General features: G+C 31.5%; 1 protein-coding gene across 1 annotated transcript in view; it reads left to right on the forward strand.

The window, feature by feature from the left end:
• Positions 1–2356: 2356 nt before the first annotated feature.
• Positions 2357–19777, forward strand: part of LOC143042347 (uncharacterized) — a 65283-nt gene continuing 47862 nt past the window's right edge. Inside the window, exons 1-2 of the mRNA XM_076214628.1 lie at positions 2357–2504; positions 12632–12662. Coding sequence (XP_076070743.1) covers positions 2435–2504; positions 12632–12662 — 101 coding nt within the window. The 5' untranslated portion in view covers positions 2357–2434. The remainder of the gene's footprint in view (positions 2505–12631; positions 12663–19777) is intronic.

A 19777-nucleotide genomic window follows, 5' to 3' on the forward strand; every position in this document is an offset into this window, starting at 1 on the left:
TGAAAAATATCATTATGCATAAAAGAAATGTGAGTAAAAAGGTAGGTGAAAGTAAATACTACTAACCCTAAGGACGAGCCATTAAGTAAACTTGAGATAAGCATACGACAAGTAGTTGCTAAATCCGACACGGGTGGAAGAGCGTAGTAGTTCATATGTTTCTCTATATTGTATGCCTTACTTCTGAGCACAATTTCCCGTTTGAATGGTTTTACAGTAGTCATTTATTGGCCCCGTTATAGCTTGCTGTTCGGTGTGAGGCAAATATCCGTGTTTAAGGCCGTACTTTGGCCTATAACGAGTTTCTTTAACAAATTGTGACTTGGATGGAGAGTTATCTCATTTCCACTCATACCATATCTTTTATCTATATACAATGTTAAGATAAATAAGTATAATGTGTGTTTTTAATTTAGTTCTATAAATATCATGTGAATGCTGATGATCTGTCTGTCTTGGATCGAATTACGGTCTTAAATTGACAAATAAAAAGCAAAGAAAACGCGAAATTGTCTGCATCCGGCTTCCTCTGTAATGATATCAATAGGGTTTTTTTGTATCACCATCACTTTGAGTGATCTAACAAGATTAAAATGATGTAATATGACTATATACGATTATATCTCTTCCTCTTGTTGTAATAGTCTGATGGTTTTACCCGTGTTGTATTTGAATAGCTTCCGTAATCTTAATCTCTTACTTTTTAAATCATTAACTTTTTCTTTAAAAATTGAAAATCTTTACTTAAATAAATGTCTTAACTAGATTGATAGACCAAAGTCAGTAGAAAGGTCAAATGTATAACACAAATGAAGGTAGAATACATGCATACATGCCGTAATCATAAAAGGCAAATGTAAAATGCAGTAAACCGATCAACATGAATTGAACGAGACAATGTTCTTCCTCAAGATCAACGTTTTGTGTGCGCAAAATATGATTGATTTCAATTTAATCTGATGTTTGTCCTCGTACATACGTACTTTTATTTCATTTCAATAGCTATTTCTGTTCGGATGATATTCTGTCCTACATCCGTTTCTTTTCATTAGTTAACTCAGTCATGTTTCAAGATCTGCTTACACTTCCGGAGCACCTGAGATCACCCCAAGTTTTTGGTGGGGTTCGTTTTGCTTAGTCTGTAGTTTTCTATGTTGAGTCTTGTGTACTGTTGTTCGTCTGTTTGTCTTTTTCTTTTTTAACTATGGCGTTGTCAGTTTGATTTCGATCTATGAGTTTGAATGTCCCTCTGGTATCATTCGACTACTTTTTTAATATATTGATTTGTGCAATAATTTTCTTTTAAGACAAAATAAGGACTAAAAGAAAACTATAAAAATAACAGAAATAGCAACCAAACTTGGAATATTTCTCCTTTTCATTTAACCCTTAAGTTTTTTGTGTGTTTTTTTTTTTTTTTTGTAACAGACTTACTTTGATAATGTTTACTATTTGTTAAAAGACTTTGCATCTATCGAAATCTTTAACCTGAAATTAATTAGATTTTTTTTTTAATTTCATGCCTGTCTTGACACAACCTCGTTATTTGATGTTTCTTGGATAACCTTGGTCATCCTTTATGCTTGGCACCAACACATGTGCATCAGACAAATGAAGAAAGGCCATAACCAAAAGAACCATGATCGTTCAAGTAACCCAACAAATAACGCGAATCGTAATTAAATTCCGATGATGAAAATAACATATAGGCAATTTATATTTACGCTTCTTTTAAATTACCATTGTACCAATATTTGGATTAGTTCTCGTCGCGTAATTGCTTTTTTTGTGCTGTTGTGGCATAACGCAAACACAAATCAATCGATCAATCTTTCACAGCATTGTGGAATATATTCATCCTACCCGTTCTCAGTTTAAGCATTTGCAACTATAACCATGTTTTGTCTGTCCTCTTATATACTAATGTTTCAATCAATTAAGATCCCATTTAACTGTATCCCGCGTTATTTGGTTCTAAAATAAAAATCAATTCTAATTGTGCAGAATCCGTGTTAAACGTCATAATGTTTATTATCATCAAGATAAAGGTCCAAAAAACTTTAAATCAAAGACCGTATTTCAAAAATAAATGGCTAAAATTGTCAACATTCATCATTAACATTTGTCTAATGCATTACAATGACGAGAATCAATGAACTTTACATTTCGATCTATACAATGAATTTAATGGTTAGTAATAGAATTCTTCTTTATTCGAAATTAATTCTTCACAAAGCAAACTTTTCAGTGAAATTCTTTTACCGGGCCTCTTTTTAGGGATAATATCGATGGGGTGCTAGGTAGCTTCCAGTCGATACTGGTTCACGCAATTAGCGGTCGATAGTTCCGCCTTTACCTGAAGCTAGTGATTACAACGCATTCAATAGTGCCAAGAGAGAGAGGAATATATTTCATTTAATTTTACGAAACAAATATGAACAATCAAACAATTTATTTTTATTGGATTTCTTTAATATTTTCCATTTTGTGTTTTCTTTCTAAAGGTGAGTTTTTGATTAAATTCATTAAGGATATTATTTCAATATTTAAGAATAAAGTGTTATAATTATAATTGTTATTAAATGTGTAATATACCTCGGCATCGACAAGATTTGTTATTTCTCTTTGTTATCACTGTTGATAAATTCAGTTATAATTTGAAACTATTAAGGTCCCAACTCCCTCAAGCAATTTCCAAAGCTGACCTTATGTTGATTGTCCATTCTCCTAAGGTCACCGTTGGTCATTTAAGTTCTTTCACCTTTTTAACGTTTTACCGGAAAGATCTTTGGACTCATAAAATTTATAAGTGTTATTTTAATTTTCAAGAACATCATGATCGCCATACAAATACGTTATCAGCAATACTGCACATTAGCTAACGGTCACTTCAACGTAGGGGGAATGTAACGTTTATCATTATTTTGAACATATGACTGCATGATAAATAAGATTACAGGTTGTCTGCCTCGTCGGATTTAGTACTAATAACCAAAAGGCTTTATTTAATACGGTATCATATAGTATTGTTATAAATGTACTAGTAGCTTGTTTTTTAAATTTCTGTAATACTGATATTTGTTGTTTAACATCCAGTGACAACCATTTCATGAATATTGAGGGCAAGAAAGTATAAACAACTTTTTGAATATGTAATTTCCTGCAAGATTCGGCTGTAGGAATGAAGGACGGGAAATTTTGACCTCCACTAGGAAGCAATTGTATTTTGGGTAAGAACAGAAATTTTGCCTTGATTCGGTTCACCTACGGTTCCCTCAAAGATTAGTTACATTCGTTTTTTAAGTGCAAGAGAGTGTGGTTCTCTCTTCCACCAAGCCATCGGCTCAACAGCAAAATTATACATCTCGATCAGCTAAACAGATATTGGCAAATGGTTTTACAGTCAGTCGAAAGAATACCATGGTTTTCATATTAATGTATCACACTTGGGTTTACTAATATTTCCAAGCAATTTGCTATTTTCTGAACAATTCATCAATTCAATTCAAACAATAAGTGTTTTACCGCTTAATTAGTTTGAAGTTATGTTACTGAAAAAATAGCTTAGTAATAATAACAATAATTGCCTTTATTTCAACGGGATAGCATAGTAAGTCCAAAGACTAGTTTACAATAAGGCCCTGCATTATATGTAAATCATGTTTTTACAATGTTTCAAGATTGGGGAATTTCAAAGCTAAACATATGCCACATGACCTTAAAATAAAGCAGTATATTGACCGCTAAATATTTTTTGTGTGTTTATTGAGTTTTAGATTGCCGTTACATTGACACCCTATATTGATATTGTATTTCAGCATTACAAAAATTCTGTATTTTTCCTTTTGTCCAATTGACCGCGAGAAATAAATTCTTCAATTGTCTGAAAATTGTACTAATTAAATATCAGTCGTTGGCCGTTTCTACATTTGTATACCTGAGGTAATCAGAAGCACTAACATTAAGGTGGTACCTAACACAACAGGGAGATAACTCTGTAAAGTCATCTAAACGTTTTAATTACGTTGTGTTGTAAAAGGAATATTAAGCTTCTCAATGATCAAAATTGGTGTTTGGCAAACTGCTATATAACCAGTGTATTTTTTCTGACAAAACGGTTGGTTCAAAATTTTCGAAATTTTTATATTTTTTTTAAAGGGTCAAAGTACATACTTTGACAAAATTTTATGAAAATTAAACGAGCCAAATTAATTTTAGTGAAAGTGTTGGGTACCACCTTAAGTAAGGTATTGATCAAGAAAATGTCAAAGTTTATGTTAATGGTAATTTTAATTTAAACTGAGATAAACATTTCCGTTTAACTTAAGTTCAGAAAACTTTTTATAACTGTGTTTTTGTACAACATACATATTATACTGACAACAAAGAATAATATACTTTATAAGAAAGTATGTTTTATAGGCCTGATATCGTAAGAATATAATTTATAATAAAGTATGTTTTATAGGCCTGACATCGTAAGAATATAATTTATAACAAAGTATAGTGTTAAACAATTGCTTGCGATTGCTTCATACAGTCAAAAGAATCATAAAAAAATGAAATAAGCTCATTGTTGAAGGCCGTACGGTGACCTATTGTTTTTAATTTCTGTGTCATTTTGATCTCTTGTTGGGAAACTGTTGTCTCATTGGCAATCATACCACATCTTCTTTTTTATATTTAGAAAATCGAACCTATGGTAAATCGAGTGAAAATTAGCGTTTAAAAACAAAACGGAAAAACATCTGTGTTCCGCAGGAACACCAGATAAAAACAATGAGACCTTGGTCTTACTAGCTCATTTTTCATAGCAGATTGAAAAAGCAATGAAACTAAAGATTATTTAAATTAATTTAATTGTGCTTTCCATTTTAATTCATTCTACTCAGCACAATATCTTTTTTGTCAATCAATTAATGCATTTCCATAAAACAAAGTATCTGCATTACGCAAATAGATTGAACTTTAAATGCTGTATTTCTTTTGTATAGTGGTCTAGTCATTGCATTCCGACAGAATATGCATTTTAAAGCAAAACCTACATGTGGCCGAATCGCAAGTCGAATAAAATTTTATTCGTCGAGAATTACAAATGCTATAAACTTTTCACCTCTGGTTTGAAACATACTTCACTCGCTGGGAATGACAAAAGCTGTTCTTTTTTTATTTTCTACATATAGTTGTTGCTTCACGTTTTCAAAAACAATGTTATACATTCAGTTAAAAAGAATAGCTCTTCTTGTTTTACGAGAGGTCCATTTTATATATGCTATATATTTTTGCTATATCAAATTCTCGTTAAAAACATGTTTAAAAAAATTAGATGTTGCAATGCATTTTTTTCACCAAAAAATCACGGCAAGTAAAAGAAATAATACGTGACATCAAATTATATCAATTGTAAAATCCATTTGCACTTTCAATCCAAAAAAATATTGAACTTTAAATCAAACCTGCAAAATTGACAAATTACAGTAAATGAGAATTAAAATCAAATTCCAGTAGTTGAGGATAAAATTATAATCAAAATTATATTTTTTATTTGCAATCATTTATTATAAACTTTAATTGATATTTATTAAAGGGTCATCCAATTAGATTACTACATTTATGGTAATGTTTACTGCCATATCACGTATGATTTTCGAATATCATATATAAGATGACCAAAACTCAATAAAAAAATAAATTAAAAAAGTGGACAGTCCGTGTCCACTTTTTTTGGCAACTAGCATAATCCTAGCAATGTTGGATATGATGAGACGAACTTTTTTGTTTTTTGTTTGTTTGTTTTGTTTTTTATTTGTAAGATTTTATTTCCTTTTTGAAATTTTGAACGATTCTTTTTTATTTTCAATCCGATACAGTTTTACAGAATGTGCAAGTTTTTACCAGATAAAGACAAAAACATCAGGATAAAATCAATTGAATACTAGATCCTCGTTAACTACTTTTGTGATTATCCAATTTGGTACAGATAAAGACGCAAACTTTAACCAGACCAGTAAAACAAACAACAAGTAGAAAGGAAGCATCAAATAAGAATTGTCATAGTTAGTGAGAGAAAAAAAGATATTATCTTCCGAAATAGATAATTATCCTTTTTAATACTCAGATATCAGTCGATATCGGTTAATATTGACATTGATTGATTGTGACATCGAATGAGCCTTGTCACCTCATTTATAAATACCATGAACAACAGAAGCGCAAGACGCTTGCCTGTAAAACACAAGAACATTGCACTAATAAAATTATGAACATTTACGCTTCTAAGGGGTATCAGCTAAAAGATATATTTAAAAATATAAAATATGATTTTATTTTGATCATTCATTAATGAAAGAAGAATAGTGAAATAATTTTTCACTTTAAGTAGCCAGTTTGGTTCAATTTTGTCAAAATAAGCTTAGAAACATCGTTGCTGAATTATTCTCTTGCAAGTGAATAATTCGACCACATTGAATTAGCATTCATGTGATTTTTAATTTAATCCCTTAGCTATATGTCTGTTACGCATAAACTAGGTGTGTTCTGGTATTAAAAGGAAAAGAATATCAACATTGGAAGTGAAACAAGAGTAAACCATTTGGTTGGCTGATTAGATCCAAAAACAAACTCATAAATAACAGGCGAAATTGGGTTTTTCACAAATTACTTAAGACCTTTACTTTATTCTTCCATAGATATAAAAATTTGCTTTAGAAGTTTGGTTGTACCTGTAGAAAATTTATTTCAAACGGGATAACACATCCTCATTTTTACGGAAATGTTGTTTTCCCTGACCGTAAATTTAGAAACGATCCTGGTTAACTTATCGATCCTTTAAATAAACTTATCCTAAAAGGTTACCAATTCAACACTGTAATTAGATCACTGAATATTGTTTTTATTGGTATTAATATTGATTTTGTTATCAGTAGATTAAAAGAAAACTACAAATTATTGTGATATACATATACACATTCATGGATCTACAACCTGTCGATACCTGTATCTTGGCATTGCACAAGGTCATGTTTTTTTTCTGACTGTTTATGACGTCTTTACACTAAATACATTTGAAGTTGGATGTGTACTGATTGATAATTCAGTCTTAGATGCATAACTTTTTTTTATTAGTTATTAGTGGCTTCGAACTAGCTGTCAGTAACTGCGAGTACTCTCAGATCTGTACTTAGTGTCTTTTTGTTGTTGGGATGTACAAGTACCCGGCTTTGTCCACTAGTATTTGTATTTTTATGCATCTGATGAGTTAAGCCTTTTTCAACTGATTTTTACAGTTCGTTCTTATGTTTTTCAACATGTTACACCACTGTCCCAGGTTAGGGGAGGGGTGGAATCACGCTAACATGTTTAACCCCGACAAATTGTATGTGCCTGTCCCAAGTCAGGAGCCTGTAATTCAGTGGCTGTCGTTTGTTTATGTGTTACATATTTGTTTTTCGTTCATTTTTTGTACATAAATTAGACCGTTAGTTTTCTCGTTGGAATTGTTTTACATTGTCATTTCGGGGCCTTTTATAGCTGACTATGCGGTATGAGCTTTGTTTATTGTTGAAGGCCGTACGGTGACCCATATTTGTTAATTTCTGTGTCATTTTGGTCTCTTGTGGAGAGTTGTCTCATTGACAATCATGTCACATCTTCTTTTTTATATTCAATCTATAAAAAGAAACCAAGCAGACCTTGAAAAATCAAATTGCACGAGTTTTCTATCTTTTTTTATTTTTATTTATGTTTTTTATAAAGGGTAATACGACCGTTTATAGTTTTCGGAGGTCACCTTGCTTGTTAATTAGATGCCGTTTAGACAAAAATCCACACAAAATCCTGATACATCTTATCGATCTTCGTTTTAGTATGTTATGATTCGAAAATGCGATTTAGAGGAAGAAGAAAAAAAACTCGACTAACAATTCCAGTAAAAAATATTCAGATAAACGACCATATATAGAAAGCGGAATTTGTATTGATGGAATATTCCGTTTTTTGCGCTTAATTCTTCAAGCAGCTTCATGCAATTTTCTTTGTCTTTTCCATTGCATTGAAGTCCAAGAAAATTTACCATCACAGTGTATCTTAACCTTTTTCAACCATCTGCTGGTGGTTAATCATTTTAAACGTTCAACCATCACGGTAACTAAATTCTAAGTTTCACTTGATAAAGTCCAAGAATTGTATGTTTATGATGATTCTTCTATGAAAACACAAAAAAAAAAAAAAAACCCCAATGATCATTTATAAAAATCCAACCATTGCATAACAACATTGATAATAAATATGAAGATGTTAAAAAACAACTCAGCTTAAATATATATATTTGGACCGTATAGATAAAAAGTATTTGATGCAGACTATTTCGCGCCGACTTAACCAATTTTGCCATTTTTTTTTTTGTTATTTCAAGAGGAGAACTGCCTGTTTTTCTTTGGACAAGTTTGTGATTTTTGATGGTCTCTTCTTAATTTTCTGTCTCATTTATATATATATACGTATATTCATTCTCGATTTCAAATAAAGTTTATCGCAGCTGAAAACAAAGATATGTTACACTTCATAAATATTACTAGTTTTATTGTAGATATAATAATAAAACTAATTATTTCTACTCAATATTTGCATAATAAAACTCCATTGATTGGTGTCACAGGTAACCATATGGACATTTGTATAATTATTATATATTTCAGTAGGCCAAATAATTTTATTCTGAAAATTAAAAAAAAATGTAAAGCTTGATATTCCCTCAGTTGTAATACTTATTATAAATAGTCAATTGTCTTGTCTGTTGACATGCATACTTTTTAACTGGTTGTCTCATTGAAGCTTCCGTCACAGTTTCTTTAATTGTGTGTACAGTTGTACCAGTTGAAATTATTGTAACATAATGATAAAATTGAGAATCGAAACGGGGAATGTGTTAAAGGGACAACCGAATAGTAGAAAAAGGCAAAAAAAAAAAACTAACAATGAATAGTCTCGCACCTGAGGCACCTACACAAAAATAAAATACAAAGTAAAAATATGATTTTATTAAGTCTTGAGCTAGAACCAAAACTCATTCATAGCTCGTTCGTGTAACTCAGTCTTTGGTTTTCCCGTTTGAATGGGTTTACACTAGTAATTTTGGGGCCATTTATATCTTGTTGTTCGGTCTGAGCCAAGGCTCGGTGTTGAAGGCCGTACATTGACCTATAATAACTTTAGAAATTGTTATTTGGATGGAGAGTTGTCTCATTGGCACTCGCACCACATCTTCCTATATCTACTTATAGTTTTTTAAATGCTTTTTGGATTTGTTAGTCTCTAAGACTTCTTTACATTGATCATAGTTATAAATGAAGATTTATATACAAACTCTAATCTTAAATACAAAATACAGGTTCAAACTATTGAATTAGTACTGAATAGAAGCCACATATATCACGACGTGCATTTCGTGTATTCAAATAACAGAGTACGTTGAATCTCAATAGCTTGCGTTCATTGCAGTTATTTTTTAAGGGAAATACGATAATTGTCAAATAACTTCTTGATAAGATAGAAAAACAAAGAATATAGAGAATCAATCCTTGCATAAAGATCAGTTAATACACCAAAAAAACCCACACAAAACCCACAAAAACGCTCAAAAACCCCACACAGCTAAGAAACAGCGCTCTTATTGCTGTTCTTCTTCTTAAAGTCACAGTGATCATACTTAATCATGACTAATATCATCAACACTACAATTTTTAAGGAACGACTGTAATATTTTTTCTGTCTATGAAGAAATAACATAAAAAATTTGGTGCACACTGAATAACGCGCGTAGCGAGTTATTTAACAGTGTGCACCACAATTTTTATGTTATTTCGAATAGACAGAAAAATATTACAGTCATTTCTTATCATTTAATTCTAAATTCCATTTCAAACCGTAGAAAACCACGAAAAAACGTTGATGACGTCACGGTCACATGACTAAATTATGTCTATGGGCTGGTAACAAAATAACGTCAGCCAATCAAAAGACGCGTTACATCCAAAATTGAATTATAGACATATATCCATATTTCAAGTCCTTTTCTGAATCTTTAACTTCTTATGGGCTACGATAACTTCAAACGACAACGGTTATTATAGTCATGAGTTTAGCTTGCTCTGCCGGAGTAATTGATATCACTTCCTGTTTGGACAAGACTTTGAATAGTTCAAACGATTAGCTGAAGGAGATTACTATCTGAAAATGTCTGATGAATTCAAGGACTAGTTCATTATCTGTGTTTCGATTTTGTTTTCCCCTCTTTTGTGACAACTTTGGTTTATCTGGTTATTGGGGGTGTATTCCTCTAATAAACGAATAACACACATAATTGGTAACAATCAGTTTGAAACATGTCGTTATGCCGTAAGCTAAATCAAACCAGTTTTATGGATACCCTTAACGTATTCTAATGTAATAATCTATTAGGTGAAAAAGGCAGCATCAAAATGGATCTTCACCGTCTTATGAACATGCATGTTATATAATATAATAATAATCTCAAGCGTTTTTCATTTTTTCAAAAACAAAATTATTTGTTCATCTTAAAAGTAGAGTATTTCAAGTGAAATTTCAAGGTAGTGCAAATAAACGACTGTAATACAAGTTTACTCTCAACAAGCATCAATTAGAATTGCTTAATTGTCAATATTCCATTTCTGTCATTTGCCGTATCAGTATGTGTAGTAACGTTGTAAATCATATTTGATTGCAATCAAAATGGATGAATTGAATTAATTATGACACTATGTAATTTCATCAATTGATTGAAAGACCTTATACATGTATGACATTTGAAAACTATATCACGATTCTACAATTACAAATTGAATTTAATTTGGAATGAGTGACAATCCCCAAGTGTATGTCGCAATTTGAAATAAAGCTTTGCTTTTATCAACAAAACGTACTGAAGGCCTTTTAAGCATAAATAATGTATTCTGAAACAAAATGCACTTAAGGCTTTAATTTGTTTTCATTGTAGCAGTTGTAAAGAGCAAACACCGGCTCGGATTTTGCATGCCTTTGTGTTTAATGTATTCTGATTGCTGTGTGTTTGCTTAATCTAAATTGGCTAGAAGTATAAGGGCGTTGGGATCTCACAAAATATGTTTAACTCCACCGTATTCTTGCGCCTGTCTAAAGTCCGGAGCCTCTGGCTTTTGTTAGTCTTGTATGTTTTTTAACATGATCATTTACATGTTTAGTTTAGTATGACGCCCATTTTCACTGAACTAGTACACATTTTTGTTAACGGGCCAGCAGAAGCCCGTTTCCGTGTATTGTAGATCTATTGGTGGCCTTCGGCTGATGTTTGCTCCTTGGTCGGATTGCTGGCTCTTTGACTAATTCCTCATTTCTATTCTCAATTTTGTTTTGATTGTATTGGTCTAGTGTAAGGAGATTCTATTAAAATTTCCTATGTTCTTTACTTGGTGACCGAACCTGACACGGCCATCTATTGACAACTAATGACTTCAGTCTAAGATGTCGTTTTTATTTTTATCCTTCCACCGTATACCATTGTAAAGTGTGAATTCCATGAAATAATACGTGTCCAGTGGGTATTAATGATGAAAAAATCCCAAAAATATTATAATGGTGACAAATACAATGCAAGACGGGAAAGACGGTACATTTATTTCATTGTTACTTATTTCTAGTTATAACAGCTACGGTAAATCGTAATGATATTATCATAATAATAAACATTACAACACACCAGCAACAAGTTTTCTTTTACACCCCCTTTTTACCTATATAAAAAGTAAGACGAAAAGATCAAACACAGGCAATGCATATTTGGAAGTTAAAAGACTATTATAAATTGTTAGAATATAATTGAAAGAACCAAAAAAGAAGAAGAATATAATAACATGTTTAATAATTTTCTCTAAATTTTGGATACATTTAACATTGACACCTTTTCCCTCTCAAAACTATGAAAAAATAACAAGGATTTTATAAGATTTTCAAAATTGGCTTTTTAAACTTTATGAAAGTCAAGAAATTGTAAAAAGAAATATATAAGGGATAGCGTGTAAAATATTTATTGGCACTACATGGATAATAGAACTAGTCAAAAATGAGAGTATAAATTATGGCTTTAACCAAATGGCAAAAAAAAAAGAGATAAAATTCAATCAAAAGATTAATTTTCATTTGCACGAAATGCCATTTAAAAATATTCTCAGTGCCTGTTCTATCATTACTGTTGTCAAAATGTAACTAAATCAAATATGTTAGTTCAAAAGATGACTTTCGGACAGCGCATGCATGTTTGTAAATGTGTAACTGTATTTACCTTATGATACATTCCGAGACAAAAATCTGGAATGATTTTGAAATGAATAAAGACATAAAACTTGAAATAACATTCTGACATATTTGTGAGATTTAAGGTAATCGGATTGTGTTTTGCTATTTGTTTTATTTAAACATTGAGTCTCGATTGTCCTTGGTGATTGTTATTCTGGAATTACGAATTGTGCGAACAAACATCATTTCATGTAAATATAAGTTAAATATTGTATTTTCCCCGCTCATACAAATGTTTTCCCTCATTTTGAAAATAATGTTATCATTTTTTTACTATTTACAGGAGAATTGCTTAAAAGACCTGTTGGAGTAAGGTAAGAAAGACTCATTCAATATCTTATAATCTATAGAAATATTTTGTGATGCATAATATGTAAGTTTGCCATGCAGACATAACATAGAATATGCTACGGGTAAAAAAGGCTACAGTATTATACCGCTGTTCAAAAGTCATAAATCGATTGAGAGAAAACAAATCCGGGTAACACACTGAAAATTAGAGAAACACATTAACCATAAGATTGATTGATTGTTGGTTGTTTAACGTCCAGTGGCAAATATTTCATGCATATCCAGGACTAGAACAAGTTCACAATAGATACAATAGGTAGGTCTTGTCACAATAGAGGCCATCTTAACCATAAGAAGAAAACAACGAAATAGTAGAACAGTGAAGTGTAACAAAAAACAAAAACAAAAGAAAACCCCCGACAATGCAACACACATTGAAACGAATTATTAGATAGCAACTGCGATATCCCTGATTTGATACAGGACATTTTAAGGAAAAAATGGTGGATTGAACCTGGTTTTATGGCGAGCCAAACCTCGCGCTTAATGTGATAAAAAGATCCAAAATGTTATGGAAACTAATAGTAGACAGAAACTATCTACAGAGGAGTATCAATCAAAACCTCAGTACACATAAGACAAAACTGCAAAAAAAAATTCGGGCAATAATCTCCAATAGCAACCTTAAAGTTATTTGTTTTCTTTATGGTTAAACACATCTAGAAAGAAAACAAATTCACCAATGAAAAGTATGCAGCAAATGAGTAAATGCAAGGAGAGAGGCGAAATTAAATTATCCTTTTTTAATTTAAATTGAATGTGAAAAAGTTCATCTGTAGAATAAAAGGGAATAGGATGTTGAAATGTAAACTATAAATTTGAAAATTTGAAAATTAGAGAATCACTTCTTGCACCACTGTTAAGCTTTCGTCCGTTATAGTCAGTAATCTGTAATTCATTTCGTTAAAAAGCGTGATTTTTTTTTTTTTGTATCACATTTTGTCAAAACGGGTTCATTTATAGCTAGCCCTACTATACGATATGAGCTTTGCACATTGCTGAAGACCTTATGGTGACAGGTTGTTGTTTATATCCTCGTACTTAAATCACTTTTGAAGTTCTCTAATTGGCAATCATTCCATATCTCCTTTTACTAATATTCCTGCTGAGGCCCAAAGAACAATCATCCTGGCTGATATAACGACTCCCAATAAAAGATAAGTATTTAGGAAAAACTTAACTACAGAACAATCTTATGATTTTATTGGGTTCTTTCATATCAGAGAAAAAAGAGTTTGTTTGGTCTCACCTTATTTCCTTTTTTTTTTTTTTTTAGATTATGCAACATGCACACAACAAAAATCTCGTTAAATTTCAAATGCTATAAACGTCTACGCTCTTTCCGTCAAAAACATTTAAGTGTCTTAAAATTGATCCTTTTACAATTTATTCTCTTTTGAAAGTCAAGACAAAGTCAAAGATCAGAAAAAGAATAAACATAATGTAACATAACGTTTTATGTATTTAACTTAACAGGATAAATTCTTTTCTCAAATATTTGAACAAACGTTTGTAAATATTAAATGAAAATGTTCTTGTTTAATACAGGACATTTAGAACACTTTTATCTATGGTTCTTTATATAACTATAACATATTGTTACATGAGCCCAATTGGTTGCTTACATTTTACCAGCAAATTTTTACTCAGATCTTTGGCTTCTGATTGGATGATACTGGGTTGGAACTACTTCCAATCGAAAACTTATCCATTTAGTTTTAAAAATCAAGAAAATAAAATTCATATTTTACAAAGCCTAAATATATATTCTTTTTATGCTCGTAGGAGCCATAACAAAATACCATTACCAATTATCATAGAAATAAAAAAAAAAATCATCTGCATTTTTAGTCAACTTTTGCCGCATGGTCATATGTATTTGTCGACCTAAAATATACAAACCAGACCTATGTTTGCACCTGTTCTAAGTCAGGAATCTGATGTACAGTAGTTGTCGTTTGTTTATGTAATTTATACGTGTTTCTAGTTTCTCGTTTTTTTTTGTTTTTTTTTATTATTTTTATATATATATATATATATATATATATATATATATATATATATATATATATATATATATATATATATATATATGTAAGTGTCTAAGAATGTAACTTGAACACACTAATGAGTGTTATAAAATTAGTTGTTATATTTTATATATTATTCACGCAATATTTCGCTAAACAAATTAGCTTCATCGGGCGTGTGCATCTATCTAGGTGAAATCGGATGCATGACAAAAAAATATCTTTGTAGCTTGAGCTACACAAAGTTCGTGTAAAAGTTTAACATATTGATTGATGGTGTATATAAACATATTTTTGTCGTTTATTGTACATAACAATTTTTAAATCTTAACAAATATTGGGTCCTACTAAAATGCCGCCGGGAGCGCCCGGGTGAAGAAAAAGCGCCCGGAGAAGAAAATATAGCGCCCGGGGAAAATATATTTATATTTTATTGGCATGAGACACCTTTGTTAAGTTATGAAAATTGATTTTTTTTTATTTTAGACAAGTAATTTGCCAATTCAGATAATATATACGTTTGTAATAAAGCACAAAAACAAGTATGAATATTTCAATTTTAACAATAATATATGAATTCTATTTCGAAAGACTGATAATAATGGATCACAGTTTATGCGGAAGATTTATAACATGTAAGACATCAAAAGACATGTTTTTCAAAAACGATATGTACCGTAGTTAAAACAAGGGGGTAAAAAGCAGAAGTTTGGTTCAAATTTAAGTCTAAGCATTAAAACCCTGATAACCATAGCCATTGAAACAGTTTTAGTTTTATAAAAAGATATAATAAATCTTTCTCAGCATCTGTATAAAAAAGTGTTCACCATGCCGTTGCGAAAATATTAGACCTCAGGCACCGATTATTTTTAGTAACAAAATATACATTTTGATCGAGGACATGTCTTTCATGATTCTTCTATATACTCTTATTTATATTTATTTACTTACTTTAATATACAATTTTGAAATCTAAAATGTAAAAGTACAACAACACTTTAGATGTAGCATCGTACATATCCCCATTTATATTAAGGACAAAACAAGCAATGATTAGTTATTTTTTAAGGAAAAAAAATATTGTTATAAAATATTATTATTTTCTTCTCCCGGGCGCTAATTTTCTTCTCCGGGCGCTAATTTTCCTTCTCCGGGCGCTTTTTCTTTTCCCCGGGCGCTTTTTTTTCCCCGGGCGCTCCCGGGCGCTTTTTAGTAGGACCGCAAATAGTTGTTTTAGTTAAATAGAATGAAATTCATGATTTATTCCTTTGGTTTTGGGTAGAACTGTTTTTCATCCCTCTCATTAAGTCCATCAGGTTCAAGAGTACGTAGCTGATGCATCCAGAACCTTTCTCTCTGTTTTCTTTTTTCGGTGTCCCAATTTTGGTTTACCTCAATTATTTGAAAGGTGATATTATCAAAAGTATGTCCTGTTCTTAAGAGGTGTCTCGTAATTGGACAGTTTCTTCCATTAGTATAGAACGATCGGTGATTGTTAAGTCTGATGTTGAATTTAGTTTCTGTTTCACCAACATACTGCAGCTTGCAAGTTCCGCAAGTAAGAATATAAATACTATTTTCCGTTTTGCAATTAGATGTAACATAGATGTTGTATCGCTGCTTTGTTACTGTGCTGCTGAAAGAGTGGCCAGTGTTAGCGGCTTTACAGCACTTACAATTGCTTCTACCGCATTGTTTGTAACACCCAAATTTAGAAGTTTCTTGTTTCTTTACTTTTGATGTCACAAGTATGTCTTTGAGACTTTTGGGTCTGCGATAGGCAATAATAGGAGGTGATGGAAAAATATCTTTTAAGGAAGAGTCATTTTCGATAAGACGCCAGTGCTTTCGGATAGTAGATGAAATATTTCTCCAAAAAGTTGTCACCCGAAACAATGCTCCAGGAGTATACCTTACAGTCAAGCCATCAGACTAAAGCGAATTTGCTCCTCGGATTCCAAACTTAACTATCGTTTGGGACAACTAAAAACACAGCTGAAATCAAGAGGATACAAAACCAAAAACATCACAGACGCTTTTGATAAAGCCCAAGAAAAAGATCGAGCTAGCCTCATGGAATACAAAGATAAGACGACCCGTGAAGATAGAATTCCGTTTGTTGTAACCTTCCATCCCGATTTGACAAATATTTCATCTACTATCCGAAAGCACTGGCGTCTTATCGAAATTGACTCTTCCTTAAAAGATATTTTTCCATCACCTCCTATTATTGCCTATCGCAGACCCAAAAATCTCAAAGACATACTTGTGACATCAAAAGTAAAGAAACAAGAAACTTCTAAATTTGGGTGTTACAAACAATGCGGTAGAAGCAATTGTAAGTGCTGTAAAGCCGCTAACACTGGCCATTCTTTCAGCAGCACAGTAACAAAGCAGCGATACAACATGTATGTTACATCTAATTGCAAAACGGAAAATAGTATTTATATTCTTACTTGCGGAACTTTCAAGGTGCAGTATGTTGGTGAAACAGAAACTAAATTCAACATCAGACTTAACAATCACCGGTCGTTCTATACTAATGGAAGAAACTGTCCAATTACGAGACACCTCTTAAGAACAGGACATACTTTTGATAATATCACCTTTCAAATAATTGAGGTAAACCAAAATTGGGACACCGAAAAAAGAAAACAGAGAGAAAGGTTCTGGATGCATCAGCTACGTACTCTTGAAAAAATATAAAACAACACGTTTAATAATTTATTGCGTCCGAAGCGCTTTTCTGGATTTACCTTCATCAGGAACGTTTAAAGCCAAACATTTGAAATCCGAAGATGTATAAGTACCGAAAATCGTTGAAGAGCTATATGTTAAAAATACCTAAAATAAATAGTCAAATTCATCTAAAGCCAACTTTGCCTGAGGGAGTTGAAACCCTAGTTTCATAATAATTTCAAAATTTATAAACGGACAATTTTAGTAAAGTTTGTTTAATCATGTCGGTACCGAAGCACTGACTACTGAGCTGATGATACCCTCGGGGACTGATAGTCCACCAGCAGAGGTATCGACCCAGTGATGTAAAAATATAAAACAACACGTTTAATAATTTATTGCGTCCGAAGCGCTTTTCTGGATTTACCTTCATCAGGAACACTCAAAGCCAAACATTTCCTGATGGACTTAATGAGAGGAATGAAAAACAGTTCTACCCAAAACCAAAGGAATAAATCATGAATTTCATTCTATTTATCTAAAACAACTATTTGTTAAGATTTAAAAATTGTTATGTACAATAAACGACAAAAATATGTTTATATACACCATCAATCAATATGTTAAACTTTTACACGAACTTTGTGTAGCTCAAGCTACAAAGATATTTTTTTTGTCATGCATCCGATTTCACCTAGATAGATGCACACGCCCGATGAATCTAATTTGTTTAGCGAAATACTGCGTGAATAATATATAAAGAATATAATGAATATGAAATATATATTATTCACTCCTTGTTGTTTCTGTGTTTTAGTTTATTACTTGAGATAGATTGCAATAAATGAAATTTAACAAATGCACAATGGATAGATATATTCAGGAGAGATAATTTTTTTTACAAATATCCATTCATGTACATTATAGATCTGTTTAAGTATGCCAAATATCAATAACTAAAGTTAATTAAAAAAAAATCTTTTGAAATTTCATTATTTTACTCTATCGCTTTCAAGAGATTAAAAAAGATGACCGCATTTAATAAAGCGCAATAATGAACAAGCGACTCAGTGATGGTTTAAGGGAAATGTTTGTAGTGTATCCTCCATAGGCGACACTTGTTCATAGTCTGCTATTTTTTTGTGATATAAACCAGAAATTATGACATTTTTATTCCTTTGCAATTGATGGCATGACCACTTTTACATTAGACCAAAGACCGACAATAAGATAGCTAGGAGTTACTATTGAAGAGTTGTCTTATTGGCAATCATTCAACATATCCTTTTATTTATATCGCTGCTGAGGCCAATAGAACAATCATCCTGGCTTATATAACGGATCCTGAATTCCAATAAAAGATAAGTATTTAGGAATAAACTCATCATAGATACCAGGACTAAATTTTGTATATACGCCAGACGCGCGTTTCGTCTACAAAAGACTCATCAGTGACGCTCGAATCCAAAAAAGTTAAATAGGCCAAATAAAGTACGAAGTTGAAGAGCATTGAGAACCAAAATTTCTAAAAGTTTTGCCAAATCCAGCTAAAGTAATCTATGCCTGAGGTAGAAAAGCCTAAGTATTTCAAATTCTATAAATTTTGTAAACAGTTAATTATAAATATAACCATATCATGATAATTCATGTTAGCACAAAAAGTGCTGACTACTAGGAATTCATTGATTCTATTTGCAAAACGCTTTGGTCACCATTTTGAATGACGGCTTGACTTTGTCGTGATTGTTATTGACTATCTGTAACTATTTTCTTACGCATAAAATATGACAGAGTGGGCCTTTAGAAACAGATACGGAAAGGTTTAGAATTGCACTTATCCCAGATATAAAATCAAAATGGTTTTCCATAAAAGATTTAAGTAATGTTAAATATTTACACTAAAACAGTTAAATCAAAATGAGATCAAAACGAACACATATATCAACTAAGAGTACATTTCAAAGTTATGTAGTAGTAAGCTCTAAGAATTCGGTTTATTTTTTATTTGCTTGCACCGTATAAAAAGAAAGTCCAAAGTTCTATTAAAAGATGAAGTTATGAAATGTTTTTTGGCCAGATATTTTTCTGTGTATTGAGAAAAGGGAAATTACGTATCTAAATTAGGGGTTGCAGCTTAACTACAGAAAAATCTTATGATTTCATTGGATTCTTTGATATCAGAGAAAAAAGAGTTTGTTTGGTCTCACCTTATTTCCCTTTTTTTTAGATTATGCAACATGCACAAAAAAAAATCTCGTTAAATTTCAAATGCTATAATTCGTCTACGCTTTTTCCGTCAAAAACATTTAAAGTGTCTTATAAATTGATTCTTTTACACTTTAATCTCTTTTGAAATTCAAGACAAAGTC

Source organism: Mytilus galloprovincialis, chromosome 1 (genome assembly GCF_965363235.1).
Source record: "Mytilus galloprovincialis chromosome 1, xbMytGall1.hap1.1, whole genome shotgun sequence".
Lineage (NCBI taxonomy): Eukaryota > Metazoa > Mollusca > Bivalvia > Mytilida > Mytilidae > Mytilus > Mytilus galloprovincialis.